This window comes from Loxodonta africana, chromosome 1 (assembly GCF_030014295.1).
Source record: "Loxodonta africana isolate mLoxAfr1 chromosome 1, mLoxAfr1.hap2, whole genome shotgun sequence".
NCBI lineage: Eukaryota > Metazoa > Chordata > Mammalia > Proboscidea > Elephantidae > Loxodonta > Loxodonta africana.
The window spans coordinates 124,565,045-124,588,754 of NC_087342.1; the positions used below are offsets into that span (position 1 = coordinate 124,565,045).

Genomic DNA, 23,710 nt, shown 5'->3' on the forward strand with positions numbered 1-23,710 from the left:
TATCTAAGAGCCGTAGATAGTGATTGAAGGGTTTTTAGCGGAGGAGTGAGTGATATGATAAGATTAAAATTTTATGAAAATCCCTAGGACTTTGAGTAGAGATTATATTGGAAGAAACCAAGAGAGGAAGGAGGGAGACTATATAGGAGGTCTTTACAGTAATCCAAGCAGGGGGTGATAATTGCTTTAATTAGAGAGGTAGCAGTGGAGATAAAAATATGTAGAGGCTTCGAGATACACAAATTTGGTAATATTGACAGGTTTTGGAGATCGCGACTGGATTTTGGTATAAGAAATCAGGATGAGGAAGAGTTTCAATTTTTATTCAGTTTATCAGTAAGGATGGAGGATCAGGAGTTTTTAAAACCTCTAGAGTCATGGTTTAACTTTTTTTTTTTTTTTACTCTGTTATGCTTTATGTATAAGACATTGTTTAAAAACCTGAAAAATCCTTCAGGTTAGTTACTATGCTGCCCTTCATCATTAATCTAGAGAATAAATGAGATGTAAATTAAGTAAGTTTTTTGCAGAGGAAAATTGTTGATGATACCCTCAAAATTGTGTTCGCATATTTTAAAAACTATGCATGCACTGGTATGGACTGAGAAGGCATAGTGTTTTAGAAATTGATAATTATTCCTAAAGAAAGTTATTCACGGTGTTACGGTATTTTTAAAGCACACCCATTTAGTTGTTTTTTGGGGGGAAATCTTAAATAAAAATACTTTTATTTATTTCTGTATAATTTTAATTGTTTTTATGGTAATACTTAAGTAGATTTAATGGTAGTACACGAGAACATTTGTTAAATACTATTTACACCGTATCTATTTTCAGAAAATATGAGTGATTTTTTTTCCTTCTTGATGCTGTAATTTAAAACCAGTGTCATTTTCTAAACTTTACTAATGTTTTTCCTGTTTTACTAACTAGTGTAAATAAGTAGCACTGCGCTGCACATACATAGTCATGAACTACTGCTGTATATACACAAAGTAGAAGACGTCTGTTTTACTCATTTCTTCAAGTTACTTCTCAGGACTGTTGGGATTTGGTATAGTTTAGTTAAAAAATATTTACCACAAAATCAAGAAACCTATTTTGAGCTCTCGTTGTAACACTTTATTTCAATTTATCTGAGATGCTTAACATTCTCTTCCTAATTTTTCACATGAGCAATAGAGGGATTATACCATCTATTCCGTATTTATGAGTCCCTGGGTGGCACGAATGGTTAAGCACTTAACTATGTGCCAAAAGATTGGCGGTTAGAACCCAGCCAGAGGTACCTCAGAAGACAGGCCTGGCAGTCTGCTTCCAAAAGGTCCCAGCCTTGAAAACCCTAGGGAGCAACTCTACTCTGCACTCACGGGCTTGCCATGAGTCGGAAATGGCACAAGTGACAGCAACCTCTTACATATTTACTTATGATTATGTTTTGCATTTAGGCAGGAATATTTGTAAAATGATTTGAAAAGGGAAATTATGTACAGTACAGGTAGAACTCCGCACAGTAGTATGTCATGAATTGCGTTTCAGACAAGCTTAGGTCCTTGTATATAAAAGAGGGCTGGGGATGGTGAAAAAGGACACTAGTAAATTCCCTGTTGATTGTTAAGTGGAAACTAATGATAGTAAAAAATGTAGGGTTACTCAAAAACTGAATCAAGAAAATAGCTTTAGAAAGTGAAAATTAATCATAGAAACTGCATTTTGCGGAAAAAAAAATTTTTTTTTGGTGCATTTTGTTTTTTAGGTCGAATGGCACCACCTGTAGATGATCTTTCTCCAAAAAAGGTGAAAGTTGTTGTTGGAGTATCTCGTAAACATTCAGACAATGAAGCAGAAAGTATAGCAGATGCATTGTCTTCAACCTCAAATATTTTGGCTTCTGAATTCTTTGAAGATGAGAAGCAAGAGTCTCCCAAGTCAACATTTTCTCCTGCTCCACGGTAAGTTTTCTCTTAGTCATGATTTCTATAATAGTTTGTAGATCTTTGCCAGATTTTACTAGGAAATTTTCAGAAACAGAAAAGTGACATCTCTCTTAGTGACCTATCTTTTGAGAATGTAACCATACCTTCCTGTACTCTCATTGGGAGAAAAGAATCAGACTCAGAAAGTTAATTTAGAGGTTTGAGTATGTGGAGACATGACTTTAAAACTCTTTTTAATAATGCTGGTCCCAAGAGGCAGAAAATAGGGTTATTAAAGGAAAATTGCTTGCACTTCTCTGGGCCATTTACCTAAACCTAGCAGGATGACTTTGTACAACTTGTTTAGGTAAATGTGAGTATAATTTTGTAAAGTGAAAATGTACTCTCTATAATGAGTAGCCTTTGCCTATTTTAACCTTTTTTTTCCCTTTTAAAAACTTTTTATTATAGGGAATTTCAAACATATACAGAAGTAGAGAGAAAAATATAATGAAATCACATGTACTTTTCACAAAGCGTAAAGAATCATCAACTCAAAGCCAATCTTGTTGTATCTATACCTCTTCCACTTCCTTCTCTCCTAGATTGTTGTGAAGCTCCTCCTTTATGTCATGTAATTTCATCCATAAACATTTCAATATGGATCTCTTTAAAAGAGAAGAATTTTAAAAAATCTGCAATACTACTATCATATCTGGAAATTAATTCCTTAATATAATCAGATACCTAGTCAGTGTTCAAATTATGAACAATATAAATGTCACAGTTTTTTTAATAGCCTGAACCAGACTCCAAATAAAATCTATACATTGTGATTGGTTTTTGTGTCTTTTAAGTCTCCTTTTAGTCTAGGTTTGCTCTCTTTCCCTCTCAGTTTATTTTCTTCCCTTTCCTTGACATTTCTTTGTTGAATCTGGTTGTTCTTGTAGGTTTACTCTTAGTCTGGTGGCGATTACCTCATCTTGGGTTCCTTTAATATGCTTCTCTGTCCTTTGTATTTCCTATGGACCAGTAGTTTGTCAAATTTAGTAAATAAAAATACAGGATACCCAGTTAAAATTAAATCTGAGATAAATAATGAACAATCCTTAGTATAAGCATGTCCCAAATATATTGCATGAGACGTACTAAATATTGCATGGGACATGCTTACACTAAAAAGCTATTCATTGTTTATCTGAAATTCAAATTCAACTGGGTGCCTCTTTAATCAGTAGCCTTTACATATTTTTGCCTTCTTGACATGCTAAAATAGAAGTAACTGATGACTAAGTAGAAAATGGATTTATTAATGAACATGTCTTTAGGCTGCTAATTTTTTAATGTCATTTTCTAGTCCTGAGATGCCCGGAACTGTTGAGGTTGAGTCTACTTTCCTGGCTCGTTTGAACTTCATCTGGAAAGGTTTTATCAACATGCCTTCTGTGGCAAAATTTGTTACCAAAGCCTACCCGGTGTCAGGCTCCCCTGAGTACTTGACAGAGGTACTGTGAATTTCTACCATCTTGTGCCAGGGTTGGCATGTGTGTTTCTGAAAGCAGCAGGCAGGGAAACAACATAAAGTTCACAATAAAAATATTTATATTAGCAGTGATCCTTAAACAGCTTAATTAAAGGGATTATGGATTCAAAAATGGATTTTTAGAATTGTGAAAAACTTGTCATGAAAAACTCTATCCATATGGTCTACGTGTTTTCCAATATGTGCTTCATTATATCAGAGAATTAAAAATTAATAAGACCCCTGAGACTGTCACCCTAAGATACGCTTTGAATTTGTAATAGAAGTCACTTTCAGAGGCCACCTTTCTTCCAAATATAGATCAGCTTATAAAACAAACACTATCACCCATGAGGAATGTGCTTCCTTAAATAATCAACTATATGAGACCAAACAGTCAGCGTTCACCCTAAAGCAAATATGAGAAGGTCAGGAGGGGCAGGGAGCTAGATTAATGGAAATAGAACAAACAAGATGGAAGTAATGAGAATGCTGACACATTGTGAAAAAGGTAACGAATGTAACAGAACAGTTTATTAAGAAAACTGTTAAATAGGAACCTAATTTGCTCTGTAAACTTTCACCTATAGCACAATAAAATATTATTAAAAAAAAATTATAGTCTGCTTAGATAGCTAAGTTTGTCTTTAAATGCAGACTTACATGAAAGGTTGACCTACTTATGATCTTCAGTGTTAGTAGCCCATCAGGAAGATTTTTCATTGTTAAACAGGTCTTCTAATTCTCCCACTTTTTATGTTTTCCTAGATCCATGAGTATAATTCTCACTTGCCCATTTCTGTGAACTCTAGTATAGACTAATTGATAGCCCCGTGAGACCAGTGACCATAGTCGCTGAAGTGATATCCTTGTCTGATTTTATACTTGAGAGAATGGGAAAGAACTCTTACGTAGTGTTTGTGGGAAATAAGCACAGTAGTATAATAATAGCATGATAAATGAAAAAGTATGATGTTTTTCAGAAACATTTTGAAGAAAGTGTGTATCTGTGTGTGAAGAAAAATAAGTCAGTACATACACACTATATGTATGTTAAGATTTTATTTTGCTGTTTATTTTGTTCATATCTAACATTAACATTTTTTGTTCATTTTTAGTCTGGTGACCATAAAGGCAGGTTTTTTTTTTTTTTAAATCTTTTTAGTATTTCATATGCCTATTCTTTTTTAAGGCAAATATAAAGTTCACATGTCTTTGGATTAGGCTAACATTAGTTTGGTTCAGTATAATGTTCATCAGTTTATTTACAGTTTTGTCTTTGATTAATAAACAACCTAATTACTACTTTTACCTACAGTTTGGTTGATAAATAATATTTTTAAAATGTGGATTTTGTAAGAGAAAAATGGACTGATGATGTTCTTTTTTAACAAAATGGTTTATAAATTTAGTCTTTGATCAATTTATGGTGGAAGTTAACTCCTTTTTTGAAATGAAGAAGTAAGCCCTGAACCGTGAATCCTTTTGATTTTAAACTTGATTATTTTCCTCCCTGAAGCATAGTTTCTCCATGGCTGCTTTCCAGAACTCTGCTTCTGCTCTCTGCTTATTTTTGATTAGGACTAAAATTCCAAGTAAAATATTTAAAGCAATCAATAATTTAAATAAACTTAGATTTAATATTATTTGTGTTTCTTCTGATTTTTTCACAGTCTTCATGGGAAAAATAGGAACATACTGATTAAAGTTTTAAATGTTCCTAATTGTACAATTCTTAATTGGTTTTATGTATACTTACCTGTTTTCAGAAAGATTGTGCTTTGTTAAAACATAAATTTTACATTATAATAGTGTACTCATTTCTGTGCAAAAATGTACCCTGTAATTAAATTCTGTATCTACTGAAATCTAGCTGTTAATGGTTAAGGAATACCCCTGCCTATATCACCAAAGAAAAGAAAGGGGAAAAATAGTCTTCCCTAGTATTCTGAAATGTGCTGTATCCTTCATGGATTGCTAATGTGGTGTGCTTACTATCGCTTCCCTTTTTTTGTGCCTGTCTTTTCTGCTGAGACCTGGCATGACTTCAGCTCTCTTTCTTAATAGCTGTATTTTGGGCATCCACTGCAGTCATTGGGAGTTGGCATTTGAGGTAAAACCTAATGGACATCCTGGCACTATATTATATTCTCTGATCTATTTCCTAATATTTTTATTTGCTTGTTTTCATTATTATTTCAAATTAGTCTTAGAGCTAAATTTGTATGAATAATAAACATATTCTGTATACATAATCACCTTCATTTTTTTACCACAGGATCTACCAGATAGTATTCAAGTAGGTGGCAGGATATCACCTCAGACAGTTTGGGATTATGTGGAAAAAATAAAAGCATCAGGAACCAAGGTAAGGAAAACTTTTTTTGCTGTACCAGTACAGGATAATGCTTGGAAGTAAACCACTCAGAGTTCTTATACAAGGTACCCTGTGGAGGGGAGCGAATACAAATTCTACAGCTACATAATATGCCCCACAAAACTGAACTAAAGCCATTTGCCAAAGCTTGAAAACAACCCAGTATTCCTTATTTTTTTCTGGTATGCTTTTCCATGGCTTCTGTCACGTGCTTTAGAAGAAGTGCTTTGAAGTAAGTACTAAAATTTATCTTGGAATTTTGCCTTGCCTCACTTGCAAGCAGTTGTTTTTATTAGGGCACAGGCTAAGCTGCTGCCACAAGGAGACCCTAAAATACAGTGACTCAAAAAATACAGAAGTCTGTTTTTCCCTTGTGTTAAGTAGGCTAATCATTCAGAGTGGTGCCTCTGATTCTACAGGATCATCCAGAGATACTGGCCTCCTCCTGTTTTGTTATTCTGCTATTTCCAAGAGTGTTGCCCGTATCAGTCAAACATTGCCAAAGCTGACTCATCAGCACCAAGTGGGAAAAAATGAGGAATACATATTCAGTTGTTCTAAGGGGAAGACCCAGAAATTGTAGTCATCACTTTACTTCCTGTAACTTCCATTCATAAGAACTTAGTCACAGAGCCTTACCTTGCTGCTAGGGAGAGAGGGAAATGTAATCACTATTAGGTGGCCATGTGCCCAGCTAAACGTTAGTGATTGCTGTTGCTAATAGGAGGAAAATTGATACCGGGAGATAGTAGCCTCTATCACAGTACTTTTTTTCTCTCTCTCGCTCTGAACATTTTCTTTCATGTCTTTAATTCATAGAACATTATATACACAGGGAAATTAAATCATTAGAAGAAATCATTTTTCCCACCAAAGGTGATAGTGCCTAGCATATTATAGGCATTCAATAAATAAATCTTGAATTAGTCAGTGTTAATTTTCTGCCTGTCTTCTTTAAGGTAAGATTAGAGGACTCAGGTTGTTCTTTAAGAGTCCTGTCACAGTGCAAATGCAAACTTTTCACCTGTGAGACCACAGTGGCCCAACCTTCAGCATCTCAAGTCTAGCCCCCCTGCATTCCTATTTCCAGGACCTCCAAATCTCCCCCCACAGAACATGTTTGGATTTCCACCGCATTTACTACCCACATTACTTCCTCCCCCAGGCTTTGGCTTTCCTAAAAATCCCATGATTCCCTGGCCACTTGTTCATCTGGCAGGCCAGCCACAACGTATGTTGGTCTTTTCAACTGGCTGGCCCACCTTATTACCTAACAGCAGTCCCAGTAAGCTAGGTCATCAATAGACTTTTGTGTTTGTGTGTGTGTTAGTTGTGGGTGCTGTTAAACCCCAGTATGCCAAGAGCACAGGCAGTTGGAGACCACAGCATTGGAAATAAGGATATAGTATAGATGTCAAAAAACTTGAGTTTTAATGGTGTCTCTGTCACTGACAAGTTGTGTGACCTTGAACAAATCACCTTGTACCACAGTTTCTTATGGGAATCCTTCATATAAAACAAACCCATCAAAGGATCAGCAAATATCTTTCCCTAAGAGTTATTTTCATTTAGTATTCTAATCTGTATTTAAGTTGATAAAAAAAAATAGACTATGATATTTGGCAGTCATCATTATAAAATTTGATAGATTATTTCTTCAGGTTATTTTTTTTAACAGCCATTTGTTATTTTCCCTGAATAGGAAATTTGTGTGGTTCGCTTCACACCAGTAACTGAAGAAGATCAAATTTCTTATACCTTGCTGTTTGCATACTTCAGTAGCAGAAAGCGCTATGGAGTAGCTGCTAACAACATGAAGCAGGTTAAGGATATGTACCTTATTCCTTTGGGTGCCACAGACAAAATTCCACACCCTCTTGTGCCTTTTGATGGACCTGGTAGGTATACATTTTAATGATAGGGTATGATGTAAGTAAATTGGGAGGCGGGACCAAAATGGAAAAACTGACTCTGCTTTCTTTTTTGGGATCCAGGCCTATAGATGGCTTGACAGGGACAAGTATCTATATGGTAGCCTGTATTAAAAAAAAAAAAAAAATTTTTTTTTTTTTTTTTTTTTTTTAGTAAGGTAGATGCAAAATCGCACCCTTATCGTAATGATCAAAAATGACTATTAATTGATGTTCTTGATTTTGTACAGGACTTGAACTGCATAGACCTAATCTACTCTTGGGCTTGATTATTCGTCAGAAACTGAAGCGACAGCATAGTGCTAGTGCTAGTGCTAGCACAGGTCATACAGCTGAGGCTCCTGAAAGTGTACCAATGGCATTGCCTCCTGATAAAAAAAGTAAAATAGAAGTTTCTACAGAGGAAGCACCAGAGGAAGAAAATGACTTTTTTAATTCTTTTACAACTGTATTACACAAGCAGAGAAATAAGCCTCAGCCCACTCTTCAGGAAGACCTTCCAACAGCAATTGAACCTTTAGTGGAAGTCACCAAACAGGAGCCACCAAAACCTCTAAGATTTCTTCCTGGGGTATTGATTGGCTGGGAAAATCAGGCTTCTACTCTGGAGTTAGCAAATAAACCTCTTCCTGTGGATGATATACTTCAAAGCCTCTTGGGTTCTACTGGTCAAGTATATGAACAGGCTCAGCCAGCCGTAGAACAAAATACTGTTAAAGAAATTCCCTTTATAAGTGAACAAACTAACCCAAAAGCAGAAAAAATAGATAAAGTAGAAGAAGTAGCTGGTGGTGAAGCCAAGGAGGTAAAAGTTAAAGTAGATAATCATTCAGAAGCTACAGGTAATTCAGTAGTAGTAGAAGAAGAAGTATCAGTACCGGTGTCCTCTTCCGTCTCTCCAGGACCTTTAACGAATCTTAGTCTCAGAGGTAAACCACCAGATATTTCTACAGAAGCATTCTTAACAAATTTATCGATTCAGTCAAAACAAGAGGAAACTGTGGACAGTAAAGAGAGGACATTAAAAAGACAGCTACTGCAAGATCAAGAGAGTAATTCACAAGATAACCGGACTTCAAATACTGGTTCTCCAGGCAGGTCTAATGTAGGAAAAGGAAACATAGATGGTAGTGTGAGCTGCAGTGACAACCTTGTTGCTAATACGACAAGGTCCCCGCAGTTTATCAACCTGAAAAGGGATCCCAGGCAAGCAGCAGGACGAAGTCAGCAGATAAGTACGTCAGAAAGCAAAGATGGAGATAGTTGCCGAAATGGAGAAAAACACGCCCTGCCTGGCCTGTCGCACAACAAGGAGCACTTAACAGAGCAAACCAGTGTAGACGAAAAGTCGTCTGCTCTAGAGAAAAACTCATGTGTTCAGCAGAGTGATAATTCAAGTGTTCCACAAAACTCGGCTCCAGTAGAAAACATACACACTTCTCAAACAGAACAAGCAAAACCTTTACAGGAGGATATTTTAATGCAAAATATTGAAACTGTGCACCTGTTGCGAAGAGGATCGGCAGCAGCACCATCTCATTTTGAAGGTGGAAACACATGTCAACCAGAATTTCCTTCTAAAAGCATCAACTTTACCTCTAGAAGCACCAGCCCCAGAACAAATGCAAACTTTTCACCTGTGAGACCGCAGCAGCCCAACCTTCAGCATCTCAAGTCTAGCCCCCCTGCATTTCCATTTCCAGGACCTCCAAATTTTCCCCCACAGAACATGTTTGGATTTCCACCACATTTACCACCCCCATTACTTCCTCCCCCAGGCTTTGGCTTTCCTCAGAATCCCATGGTTCCCTGGCCACCTGTTGTTCATCTGGCAGGCCAGCCACAACGTATGTTGGGCCCCCTTTCACAAGCTTCCAGGTTTATAGGCCCACAGAGTTTCTACCAGGTTAAAGACATTCGGAGACCAGAAAGACGTCATAGTGACCCTTGGGGTAGGCAAGACCAACAGCAGCTGGATAGGGCATTTAATAGGGGCAAAGGGGACCGCCAGAGATTTTATAGTGATTCACACCACTTGAAAAGAGAGCGACACGAAAAGGAATGGGAGCAAGAATCTGAAAGGCATAGACGCAGAGACAGAAACCAAGACAAGGACAGAGACAGAAAAAGCAAGGAGGAAGGGCACAAAGATAAAGAGAGGGCACGGTTATCACATGGTGATCGAGGAGCAGATGGAAAAGCCAGCAGAGATGGTAGGAATGTAGACAAGAAGCCAGATAAACCTAAAAGTGAAGACCATGAAAAGGACAAAGAACGAGAGAAAAGTAAACATAGAGAAGGTGAAAAGGACAGGGATAGGTACCACAAAGATAGGGACCACATTGACAGAGCTAAAAGCAAAAGGTAAAATTTGCAGGCTGTTTCAAAATTACATTTAAATAACTATTAAAAGTTGTATTGTAAAAACTTTGTAAAATTGCCTGCTAGGATTGTGCCATCTTTTAAATTTTTAATCTCGGTGGTTTGCAGAACAATAAATTGTGTGTTGGTGCAGAGCGTCTGTACCACTGCTCATCGTCCCTTCTTCATACCAACTGTCTCTAGTTGTAGGAAGTTAATATTTTTAAAAGTTTTACATTGCTGTATATTCAAAGATTTGTTTAATTAATATGCAATAAAGGCTTAGAAATTTTAGTTTTATTCTGTAATTGAGAAATATGGTTAACTATGGAATATATTTACTGCCTCTAGTGAATGTCCTTTATATAATGACTAATTTGAGAGTAGTGTGTGCTCTGTAAGGTTGTTTTAAATTGCACTGTTTTTAAAAAAAAAAAAAATCTCTAGGGGAACTACAAAAGCCAAGTAACTTCATAATCAGATTATACTAATCATTTAGTTGAGCAGTTTTGACCAAGAATCAGAAGTCCAAGAAGTACATTTATTGCTTTAATCTGCACTCATTGAAGGCATTTTATTACCATATACTACAGCTTTGTAGTGGGCCATTATTTTCCTTTCCATTTTGGCTCTTCAGAAACTTGAATACTTAAGCTTGTACATGATCTTGTGTTTTGCTATCCTTTTTACTGTAAAATGTAAATATTTTAAGGGATATTTTGATTCTGAATATGATAAAAGACTTTCTCACCTATTTTGTGTGTGTGATTTAAAATTCAGTAGTAAAAGAGTTTCTTCTTCAAAGCTTTAGTTCCTTCAACCATTGTTCTTATCTAACTCAGCCGACTATATATATAGCTGTTAATGTCAGGCACTAGATGAGGAGAAAAACACTTTTTAAAAATCTTAGATTTTAGTCCATTAAAGTAAGTAGAGAACTACCAGTAAAAAAAACTGTGCAGCTATAGCCCACTCTATAGGCATGTTTCTGAAAATTCGTACATCATCAAATTTTGGTACATTAACCCACTAATCATTGTGAGACCACAGAACTTTTAAGAGAAATGTGAATCTTTTTGTAAAATGTGTAATTAACCCTAATTTGTTTTTAGGGTAACTGTATAGTTCCATATGCCAGGTTTGTTTAAAACAGAAAAAGCACATGGATGCTATCACTAATCCAAATCTAATTTTATTTACGCCCTAAAGTAATACATATGTATTGATTGCTGTCATTTAAAGCTATAGCTACCAAATGATGCTGATACTTGATACCAAAAAAAAAAAGAAAAACTGATATTTTTACTTACCTATACTAATGAAGAAAAATATAAATGACTCCACAAAATTAAGAAGATTTTGTTTTCCTAAAGAGTCTAAAGATTAGAGATTAAAAATAAATTTTTAAACTGAATTAGCCTTGCTATTCTCACTGGAGAATATTTTTTTTTGGAGGGGGAAGGAGACAGAATCCAAAACCAAATGTTTTGTCCAATTTGCAACAACTTGCAACACTTTTTTTTATCCCTGTCCTATCAAATTAATTATAAAAGTTCTGAAACACAGAAATAAAGACTTTAACTTTGGTGTACTTTTCTTTTGGATATTAACTTCTTAGAGTAAAAATCGGTTAATCCCCAAACAAATAAAACCTGAGGTCAGTCAGTCATCTTTTGCACTGCTATGAAGAAATTGTCAAGGTTTTATATAAGGACATAAGCGTTTTTATTTCAAATATGTATGTTGTCGTTAAATCTGCTTTCACTGGTTTATCTGGTTGGGGGATTGATCAGGCACCAGATTTCTTTTGCAAGGTAGAAGTAAATAAGAATGGATGAGCCAGTGAAAGCAAGCCTTGATGTCAGTTTCTGACTGCCTTTTAACAGCTTCTTATACATATTGTGATGCTTAATTTAAAATTCTTCGTATCTCATTGGATCTTGGTATGTATATATATACCCTTTTAAGACAAGCAAGGCCGATATAGCCCCCTATTAGTGATGACCATCCCCTGAGGTTACAGGGCTCCTAAATGTTAGAACCAGGTGTTCTAATGCCTGAAATACTGTAGAGAGTAAGGAAACAATGGGCATATTGACTGAGGTTTTCCTTGTGAGGCAAGTAGGAGAAGATGATAATAGTTTTCAGTGAGTAGATTCAGAGCCGTTCTCAGTCTTCAAATGCCACCTGCAGCTAACCTTACACAAATGTGATTTAAATGAAGTTTATCTTTTAGTCTCTCCTATTTTAAAGAAAACTTATTCTTAAAAAAAAGTTTGGCATCTTTTAAAATTTAGAACTATTTTAAGATTCTGCTTATAGATGCATCTATTGAGTATAACGTAGCATGGTGTCAACATACCGTTAAAGTCCACGCCTGGTAATCTTTGTGGCAATAAGAAAGCCTTCATGAACCCTCTCTATGGCAGGCCTTGTGTTGAGTGCTTTACGTAAATCTTGCTTAGCCCTGAAAGGTGAAGACTTAGAACTAAGGAAACCGGTACTCAGGAAAGTGGAAAAACCTGCCCAAGATTAGACTGCTATTGACAGGACTGGAAATCTAGCCTGTTTCTTTTTTTTTTTTTTTTCCTCTAACGTCCATGTTCTTGTCTATTGTGCTCTGAGAATTGAGAAAGAAAAAAAGGAGCAAAAGTCTGCATATCATATATACGCTTCACAGCCCTCTTTCTGTCCATCCCACCAACCTGTCCAAAACCCTTCACTGAGCAACCACCCCTCCCGCCGAAAAAGAAAACCAAAAACCCATTGCTGCTTTTGTACAGATGCACAAAGCTTATATTAACCACATATCTTCCTGTATTAGCTTCCTGATGCTGCTGTGACAGATTACCACAAACTTAGTGACTTAACACACATTTATTAAACAGCTGTGTAGAGCAGAAGTCTGCATGGATCTCACTGGGCTGAAATGAAGGTGTCAGCAAGGTGCATTTCTTTCTAGAGGCTCTGGGAGAGAATTCATTTCCTTGACTTCCAGCTTCTAGAGGCCACCTACTTTCCTTGGATAATACTGCCTCCCTCCATCTTCAAAGCCAGCAGGGCCAAGTCTTATGTTGCCATCTCTGATTCTTCCACTTTTAAGGGCCCTTATACCTCCTGCCTCGATAGTCCAGTTTATTTCCCTATTTTACGGTCAGCTGATTAACAACCATAGTCCTCTCTGCAGCCCTAATTCTACGCTGCCGTGTGACCTATTTACAGGTTCCAAGGGTTAGGACGTAGACATCTTTGAGGGGCCGTTCTGCCCACCACAGTTCCTGATTCACAAATTATAGCTTAGTTGTAGGTGAACTAACCTTAAACTTTTGGAGTTACGGAACATCTAAGGCCATAGTATGTGTTGAAAAATTAATACCAACAATAGAGGAGAAAACAGTGATGAGTTAAACTACTTGGGCATTAATATATGTGTTTATGTAAACAAAATTATTTCCTTTGTAATAGCAGCTGTGTCTTCAGGTTTATAAATGACACGAGTGTGTTATGAGAGCTTGCTAGTGAACCAAATTTTATTACAATGAATAGTGTATGTTTGGATATACCAGTTGCACTATCCCTATCTCCTCAAATCCCTCTAAAACAATAGTCAGGTTACTACTTACTAATGACTGCAACCGGTTCCTTGGTGGCACAGTGATTAAGAGCTCAGCTGCTAACCAAAGGGCAGTAGTTCAAATCCACTAGCTGCTACTTGGAAACCCTATGGGGCACCTCTATTCTGTCCTGTAGGGTATGAGATGGAATTGACGGCAACAGGTTTGGCTTTTTTTTTTTTTTTTTTTTTACTTAATGACTGCAAACAGCAGTATATGTAATTCACGCTTGATTTCTGTCTCCCAAACCAAAGAATGCATGAATTGGTTACTGCTTTTAAAGAGGTGCCATATAGCCTGAATCTTTGATTCCTGTTTCACGAGGAATTTCAGTAATTCATGCAAGAGGGTAGTGGGTGGGTTGAAAGACAAATACTACCAGGTCAGTAGCTAGCTGTGCCTTGAAAATGAGCCAGCTGTTTCATCTTACAGGTGCAGAACAGTGTCACGGTGGATACCTCACCATGTATACTTTAAGGGGAGTTAATCCAATATATCTCCAACCAAAAAATGTATCTCCAAATACCCCCAAAATACCTTTACTTATCTATGAAATAATTCAGCACACCAAAACTGTCTTAAATATTCCTTATTTTAAAAGAATACTTTTTCCAAAGTAATTTTTTCAGGAACGTATTTTTTAAAAAAGCAGTCCCTGGGTTGTGCAAATGGTTAAGCGCTTGGTGGCCAACCGAAAGGTTGGCAGTTTGAATCCACCCAAGCCGAAAGGTTGGCAGTTTGAACCCACCCAGAGGCACCTTGGAAGAAAGGCCTGGTGAGCTGAAAGGCCACAGCCTTGAAAACCCTGTGGAATGGCAGTTCCATTCTGCAACACATGGGGTTGCTATGAGTTGAAATGGACCCTGTCGTTTGGTTTTTGGTGTTTAAAAGGGATCTTTAGAAAGTGAAATATTACTGTCATCCACTAGTGTTAGGTATTTTGCCTCTTAAGAAATGTTCTCATATTTACATTAAACTCAGAAACATCAGCATTTATATTAAAAGTATCTTAAAAGGTCTATTGCTAAATTTTATTTTGTGTAGGAAAAGCGCATCACATAGGAAATCATCAACCCCATTTTTACTAGGATAGCAAAAATGACAATGTTAATACACCACATGAAATTTCTTGAGTTTTAAGGTGAAAAGGAATATTTTCACCATGTCATTTTGACTTAAAAGAGAGTCTTTAGGTGGTGTTTTCAGATCTTTAATAAATATTGTGTGCCTATTCTGCAGACATTTACTAGGTTATTGGAATTAAATGGTGAGCAAAATAGGAAGGATCCAACCTCTTGGAGTTTGTAGTGTAATGTAACCAAAAAACCAAACCCACTGCTGTTGAGTCGATTCCGACTCAGAGCGACCCTATAGGACGGGATAGAATTGCCCCATAGGGTTTTCAAGGAGTGGCTGGTGGATTCGGACTATCGACCTCTTGATTAGCAGCTGTAGCACGCCATAGCTCTTAACCTCTGTGGTAGGAGATTAATAAATGATCAAATCTGAACAAATATTGCATCTGTGAGAAGAATCTTTAAAGCAGCAATTCTCAAACTTTTTGGTTTCAGGAACCTTTTACTTAGAAATTTTCAAGAACCTCAAAGAGCATTTGTTTATATGGGCTATATCATTTAGCATATTAGAAATTAATAAACTTTACAAATATTTCCTATCACAATCTCAGTACATGTTAATATAACATTTTTATGAAGAGTTACTTCCAGACTAAATCAGATTTACTAAGAAGAGTCATTTCTATTTTTGCACATCTCTAATATCTGACTCAAGACATCTAGATTGTCCTGACTGCTTCTGCATTCAATATATTGAAATATGTCATTTTATTTGAAACATAAGGAAAAACTGACTTAACATGGATTTGTCACTGGGAAAGAGAAGACCTTGTGGATCCCCTAAAAAGATGTGGGGGATTCTCAGGTCCATAGACTACACTTACGGGAGTGCTCCTTCAAGTAAAGGCATGCTGTTCTATGAGAAAACGTGTGAAGCCCTAGCCTAGGGATATAGATCCTCATCTTTTCTAACAGAAGACTGTTGAGGCAAAGTTGCCCTGAAACTTTCGTACCCTTCCTTAGACTAGCTTGCTTAGCCTCATACATAAAATGTGTGTATCTTTAAAATTAGATTTGATTACCAGCTACTAATAGGATTTCTCTTTTTTTAACAGCATTATCTTCATGATCTCAGTATTTCCTAAGTCAAATGAAACTGTATGGATCAAAATAAATCTAGGTCAAGATTTTCCAGCATATATTGAGTAGAATTTTATTTTGAGTGTATTCTGCTTAAAAAAAAAAAAAAAAAAAACTTGGAATCAATGAGTAGACAGTCTGAAGTTGTATCTTAGATTGTATTCTACCCATAGATTTTCTAGCGTTAATAGGAACGGTATGTCTGAGATCAAGCAGTTCGTGTCCCATTATGTGGTGCCAAAGTTCTTAACTTTGTCCTACGGTCTTCCAAAAATGTCTATAGCTTTCTGATTGAAATAGAATGGCTAAAATAAGAAGACCAAAACAAATCTGTAAGTTTCTTCAAGTGAAAAAGATAAATTACCTCGCTTCTCAATAAAGGCTGGAATCTGCACATGCAGGTTTTGCTTATAAATAGCATTGAGAAGTTAAATCTATTCCTCAGCCTTTATATTTGTAAACTCTTTTCACCATTTACTTGATGGATAATTTTCATACTTGTGACTTTAAATGCCCCTCTTGCCAAGATTTTTTTCCCACATAAATCTAGGTGTTTGTGCTTTGTGTCAGTCGTGTGCTATAACATGCTTTCTTGGTGGCAAAATACCAACTGAAAATGCCTAAGTAACAACAAAATGCTAGTAGCCTATCTTCCGATCTGCGTTGGTCAGAGGGTGTAAATGCTATTCATAGTTACATCAGTAACTGGTTTGGGCAAAATAGACTTTCTCAGGTTATGCTTTTAAAGGTGTAGGTATCAGGACAATCATTTAGAGCCTCTTCTGTGCTCCATTTTGTGATCTGTAAAAAAACTTGAAAAAAGTTAAATGTAAATCGAAATTTAATCTTTTATTATCAGTTATACAAGGACATGGTTTAGTCAAGTAGTTCTACAAGGTTTATAAACAAAAAAGTAACACTCACCTGCACAACTCTTCTCTCCAGAGGCAACTGCTTTCAGTTCTAGACATTACTTAAGATATTTGGCTTCATATTTCTAAGCAACATGTGCCATTTTTTGAAGTTACAAATACTGTACCATGCCTTGCTACAAAAGATGAGGATTTAGCTCACACAAGCCCACTCTGCCCTCTCTTTTCCCATATTCACCCAATTATTTTTGCTTTAAGTCCATATTCAAGTTTTACAATATTACAATCATGTAAATATTCATAGCTGAGGCATGTAGTATATAATACGGTTGTATATCCTTTCTTGTATGATTTTTGTTTTTCCTCTGGTTAATAACTTTTTAATTATTTTTTATATCGCTATCACTAATTTAGTCCTACCTGAATTTTATTTTAAAACATTCACAGATTAATAAACACTAAGTAACCTAAGGATTTAAAACTTAGGAGTCGACAGATTTACAGATAAATTTGGGAAAACAACCAAAACTTTTTTTTAGCTATATTTTACAAGTTTATCAGAAAGATGAGTTACCATTTAGGCTATTTCAGGTAAGAGTAAACAGGAGATCCCAAGTAAATAACTTACCAAATAAGCAACTGTTAAAATAACTATACTTAAATATGTATTTTGGATATTAAAATTGCCAGTGTTAGTTTTTTGTAATCTAATTTTGTTCATCACCATTATAAACATTGTATCCATCTGATTTAATTAACTCAATTTTTTTTGAATCCTGGAAAAAGACAACATCTTTAATTTTGCCAACAAAATTTCTTTTAAAAATCTCTTGAGTAACGATATTCACCCTTCGACCATATTCAAAGCCCCCTAAATAACTAACACCCTCATAGTTTAGAGCAACAAATTTTTTGCATGGATCAATATCCTCAGAGAGTATTAAATTGCCATCTAGGTAGGCCTTGAGAAGAGTCTGATTTTGAGTTATAATTACATGATGCCATTTGTTACAACAGAATATGCCGTTGTTATAGATCGTAGGCACAGAGATCCTTTCTCCTAGGTTGACTGCTATTTTCAGGGTCTGATTATGGAGACCAACTGCCAGAAAATCATTTTCTTCATTTTGAGCTTTTCCCATCCATAAAATTAAGCCTTCTGTTTCAATAGTACTAAAATTGAAGGATATGGTAGTGAACTGAAGATTTCTCATTCTGTAATTTGGATCAGTATACTTAATGTAAGAATTACCTATAAATTTTGCTGTTGAAAATGAAGTTTTGTTTTCACAATACCTTCCCACCCAACCTAAAGTACACAAACAGCTGTAAGAAAATGATTCGTCAGGTACACATAGAGATTGATGGAGACACAGATTATTCAAACAGTACACAGATTGCTCACATGTATTTCCAGTCCAATGTGGCAAACATCTGCAAGAAAAAGTTGTGCCATTTACTATACATTCACCCCTATTTCTGCACACACTGTACCCACAAGCTGTCCCATCACAGTCACCTACATTTGAACCACCTTTCGCTCCTAATTCAGTTAATTGTAATTCTTGATTATTTATAATAACTTCTCGGATACAACCCTGAAAACCTACAGGTTCATTTGCTATTGCCGTGGGATTTACAAGATTCAAGGAAGGCACTCCTCCAACATAGAAATCTGTATTTGTATTCAGGGAATTCATTTTAGTGGTGGCTTTCTCTGTTATATTTATCCCATCCAGATCCAGGTAACCTTCAGCACCAACTCTTCCTGCTTTAATCACATGCCAGATACTTCCATTAGTAGTTACTTTTTGGACAGTTTCAAGAATGACAGTTCTGTCACCAAGATTGTAGCGAAGTTGAACAGAACTATTTACTAAAGAAATACATAAAAAATCACCTGTTAAGAAAGAAAGAGCATAATCATGAAACAATTGTAAAATGTTCATTTAGGAAAAAAAAATTTCCCCTTTCTGGCTATTTGGATAGGCTTTTTATTTTGGAAAAAACAAACCTTGAGCCCAAAACCCAAAGAGAATTTTATTTCCAATATAAAACTGATTCAAGAAGGTGGCAAAGTGGTTTACACAGCATACCATTCAGAAATCCTACCCCAAACATTTCCCCCTCCATCTAACATTTCACATTGGGCATCCAATAAAAATTTCTTCCCTTTTCTAATCTACAAAGATGCCTTAGCACAGCGAACCTCCTCTTTCCTCTTCCTCCCTCTACAGTGTCATGCTGCCTCACCTCCTTCCCAAGTGGTATCCTTTTCTTGTACTCCCCCTTGTGGTTCACACCAAACCATTCTAGGATGCTGGGAAGACCTGCCAGCTCCACCTTCCTACACCTCTCATTTCCACCTGAGAAGAATAGGTGAGCTTGTGCAAAGAATGGTTCTCTCATTGTGATCATTTTTCCTATAGAGAATTTCTAGTGAATATAATGCTCTATGTCATTACATCTGTGATTGTTTTATTAATATCTGCCTTTTCCTCTAGGTCGTAGGCTCCATGAGAACAGGATCTGTGTCTGATTTGGCCCAGCATTTTATCCCCAGAAAAAAAAATTTTTTTTTTTTTTTACCTAGTACAGTGCCTGGCACATAAATAGATGCTCGATAGATAATAAGTGTTGAATAAAGGAGTATCTTTGTAGAGTTGTAGGGTTAGATGACTCAGAATATTTCTCAAATACTAGTTTTAGGTTGAAAGCTAAAAATAACATCTTTTTTCTATGATGACATGAAAATAGTTATAACATATGTATTAATATACATATCAACAAAAGGAAGGAATTCAGCTTATTCACATATTTCGAAAACAACATTTTAAATATAAGGGAAAAGAGAAGCAGCATTACAAACTTTCAGGTTCTTTAAGGAAAAAACGCATGCCAGATTGTTGTTATTTTATTCCTCAAGAAACTGTAACAAACATAATTGATATTTTAAAAATTTATAACATCCTGAATATGCTTTGTGGTTTATAAGTGAACACAAACCAATTTTTTCCCCACAGGCTTATGGAAGAAGCTTCTCTTGCTACATAATGTATTTTAGAGTGCCACTATAATAAACAAACTTACAGTTAATAGCCGTATTGGAATAAAAAAGCATAAAAAAATGTGGTCTATAATATTACTGGTCAAGTTGTCAACTAGAAGAAACAAGGAGAATAGCTTTTGTGAAGGAAGGCTTAATTTACCACGGCTCTTTTTTTTTTCTTCAGATACATTCTTCTTTTCTGAAGAATTAACTCAAGAAGGGTTTTCTCTCGCTCTGTGGCCCTGAAAGTTAAAATTACCCTTGCAGTTTTATTAGCAGCTTGTTATCATCCAGACCTCTTATTCCAGTTAACTAAGTATGATGTTATAGTCATAGGTCATGAATTGGTATTAAAATAAGTAAATGTTAGAAGCCTGCCACTAGTGTATAGCTCTTACAAGAAACAGCTCAGAAATGGGATGAAGATCATAAATGAATTTACCTTGGCTATTTAATGCCTATTTAATCAGGGCTGGGACCCCTTTTTTCCTCCCTCTTGGGCTGCTGCCATTGCCCACCTCATTACCTGCCACTCTACCATGCCTTATTATGGATCTTAGAAACTTTATAATACCTGATATTTCAAAGTCTATGGAAACAGGGTATTAGGGAGATTTTTATATACAGGCAATCCCCGGGTTATGAATGAGATCCATTCCTAGGCCTCTCTTTTAGTTGAATTTGTAGTTAAGTCGGAACAGTTACATGCAGTTTGGTTTTTATTTAGTTACAGTGTGTGTCAACTGTTTGTCTTAGCATATAGTATGTATTTTTACCTTAAAGGAGTCCTGGTGGTGCAGTGGTTAAGAGCTTGGCTGCCAACCAAAAGGTTGGCAGTTCGAATCTACCACCTGCTCTTTGGAAACCCTATGGGGCAGGTCTGCTCTGTCCTACAGGGTCACTATGAAACAAGAAACACTTCCAAATCGCACAATGTTTTTATGAACATCGTGTAGTAGTATGTGCATTCATTATTATGAACCGTTGTATGTATTTAATCAAATTTTTAATATAATGAGCCTTTATGGCCGCCTCTTCTTAAGTACGAGTTGTCTGTAAGTTGGACATTTGTAACCCAGGGACTTACTGTACTCTTTTCTCTTGAAAAGGAAAACAAAAGTAATTTTATTTTTTCTCTTACTGTTATTTGAATATACTTAATTTCACAGTGGGGATAAGTAGCCTTTTCTTATACACATTCATCAAGCTTAATTCAGGATCCCACCCAAACCCAGTGCCATCTGTGATTAATTTGCACTTAACACAATATTGATAATTTTTTCACATTAGAAAAAACTCACTTTAAGATGTTAAATACTGCTATTAAATTAAGATGAATAGGGATCAGAGTCTCATCATCTCTTTAAAGTCTCTTTCCAAAATCAGAGATCTAAAATCAATTGCGACAATTATGAAATTATTTTCAAATTTTACACTGTTTCATCTTATTCAAATTACTGACCTCTAGAAAGATACAGAAACCTTCCTAATTATTTGACTATCTACATATGAAAAATTAATTGGCTACTGATATCCTAATTTGCAGTTTTTGACATTGTTTATGAAGAAATTATTGTCTCAGTATCAATTTTTTTTTTTAATGAAATGTTTGGGCATTTTTTGTTAATAGTTTTTTTTTAGCAGTGGATAAATTATGAAGGCTTGGTTAATTTTTCACCTCAGACATAGCTTTTAGAGAAGGTACAAAGTACAGGACAGTCACCTTTATTTTATGCAAGCTTAAATAAACAGGTTTCTAGTCCAAACCAAACTAAACCCACTGCTGTCAAGTTGATTCTGACTCATAGTGACCCTATAGGGCAGGGTAGAACTGCCCCATAAAGTTTCCAATACACTATGTAATAAACTTGTTACACCATTTAATTGAAAATAAATAAGCTTATGTCTTTCACCTGATATCTTTAGGTTAATCTTAGTCTAAGAATGTAAGGCTTAGATTTTTAAGCACTTTAAAGGCTTTCATTATTTCCTTACATAAGTTTCAAATACACGATCAATCAGGTCATGAAGTTAATAAATCTATTTTCATTTTTCTTTGTAAATAATATCTAATAGAGGAAAATCTTCACTGTCTATGCCCGAAATACATGCCATCGGATAATAAATGTAAGAAAATGTGCCCCTGCCCTCCTACGCATTAGTGTAGGAGCTTTGTGTTTAATGCACACAAACACAGATGTCTGCAGTAACTATAAAACCGTAGTGCAACATTCCTGGCCAATCACAATCCTGAAGATCTCTTGATTTTCTGCCCTTGTCATACAAAAAGTGAACTTCGACTTCTTTATGAGCGGTATAATTGAGGTTGTTTGTCTTTTAATGCATCTAGAATTGTAAAAGGAAATTTTCCCTTTGTTTATGATTCTCCCATTTGACATTTCATAGGGAGATTTAAATTTAAGTTAATATGGATTTAAAACCAAATCTCAAATCTCAGAAGATCAAAGCTCTTCTGAAGTGTATTTTATAGTTCAATAATGTTTTCTTTTTGAAATTATCATCTCTTCTCTTTGAAAATATCTTTGGAGGTATTTCAGCAGTACATTGACAGGAACCATTTTTGTCTAATTCCCTGACATTCTCCATATTTAGCAGAGTATTAACATACCTTTAAAAGAACTACCTAGATCGTGAAAATTAGAGCACTATTTTGTTGACTACGAGCAACAATATAAATTGATTATTTCTCAATACCAAAATTTCATTTTCTGAGAAACAAAGTGAGAGAAAAGCCAAAAGTAAAATTAATATATATATGTATATATTCTGCAATAGAAATGTAACAATATATCAATATGCTTTTGTAATAATTCTGGAAAAAGGTATTACGCAGTGAAAGTTAAGAGTAAAATAATAAAAACTCTAAAATAAGTTTTTAAAACTGAGGCATACTTCTTAGATATTTTTATCTCACATTGTTTTATGATACATGTGCACATTTTATAGTTCAAAAAGCACTTTTTATAAACTTATTTGGAAACATGGATCCTAGGTTTACTATTTGTATGACAGGACAACTTGGAGAGAATTTTTTTGAGGTATAAAAGTGGATGGATCTACATGAAACATGTCAGCCATGACTTCCTTTCATTTAAGTGCACATTTTGTCCCTTTTGATGTAGGACTATCATGCATGGCTTCAACTCCTTTTTTGTTAAGTTTTTTACAAAGTTGGGAGTTCCTGGATGGCGCAATTGGCAAAGCGTTCACTGCTTCAAATCCACTCAGAGGTGCCTTTGAAGAAAGGCCTGGCGACCTGCTTCCGAAAGGTCACAGCCATGGAAACCCTACAGAGCACAACTCTACTCTGACACACATGGGGCTGCCATGAGCCAGAATGGATTTGATGGTAACTGTTTTTTTTTTTTAAATTTTTTAAAATAAAGTTGTGTATATACTATATTCAGATTTTGCCAACTTGAATTCTAACAATTTGCTATTTTATTAGCATTTGTATTTAGGGAGTCTAAATTCATAGACATACTTTCAGGGACATTAGAATATAAAAGTGTCAAGTGTTTACATATTTTAAAGGCCAGGTGACTTAAAAAAAAAGAAAGAAAAGAAAACACTATTACACATTCCTTACTAGACTACTAAGAACTCATTGGATTTTTTTTTTTTTTTCATGCAAACAAAGGTCCTGCCAACCTTACCTGATTGTGCTTTTAAGTGTTGTGCCACATAAAATAGGATACCATTTGCAGAAATAGGCTGGAACTGCAATTGAATATGTGTCTTCTTTCGAATACGAAAGGAAGCAAAAGACATCCATGATAATTCATTGCTTCTGAAAGAGGGGTCAGTTATAGGTAAAGCTAAAAAGCAAAA

At 35.6% G+C, this 23,710-nt stretch overlaps 2 protein-coding genes across 6 annotated transcripts in view; one reads left to right on the forward strand and one right to left on the reverse strand.

The window, feature by feature from the left end:
- PHF3 (PHD finger protein 3) overlaps positions 1 to 11,442 on the forward strand; it is a 97,004-nt gene extending 85,562 nt beyond the window's left edge. For all 5 annotated transcript variants that reach the window (XM_064287752.1, XM_064287764.1, XM_064287745.1 and 2 more), the window contains 5 exons: positions 1,757 to 1,952; positions 3,274 to 3,421; positions 5,717 to 5,806; positions 7,518 to 7,713; positions 7,977 to 11,442. In XM_064287752.1, coding sequence (XP_064143822.1) covers positions 1,757 to 1,952; positions 3,274 to 3,421; positions 5,717 to 5,806; positions 7,518 to 7,713; positions 7,977 to 10,114 — 2,768 coding nt within the window. In that variant the 3' untranslated portion in view covers positions 10,115 to 11,442. The remainder of the gene's footprint in view (positions 1 to 1,756; positions 1,953 to 3,273; positions 3,422 to 5,716; positions 5,807 to 7,517; positions 7,714 to 7,976) is intronic.
- Positions 11,443 to 17,218: 5,776 nt separating this feature from the next.
- LOC111749743 (protein eyes shut homolog) lies at positions 17,219 to 19,438 on the reverse strand. Its single transcript, XM_064287778.1, has one exon. It carries the CDS (start codon positions 18,756 to 18,758, stop codon positions 17,517 to 17,519), a length of 1,242 nt encoding a protein of 413 aa, XP_064143848.1. The 5' UTR covers positions 18,759 to 19,438; the 3' UTR covers positions 17,219 to 17,516.
- Positions 19,439 to 23,710: the final 4,272 nt, after the last annotated feature.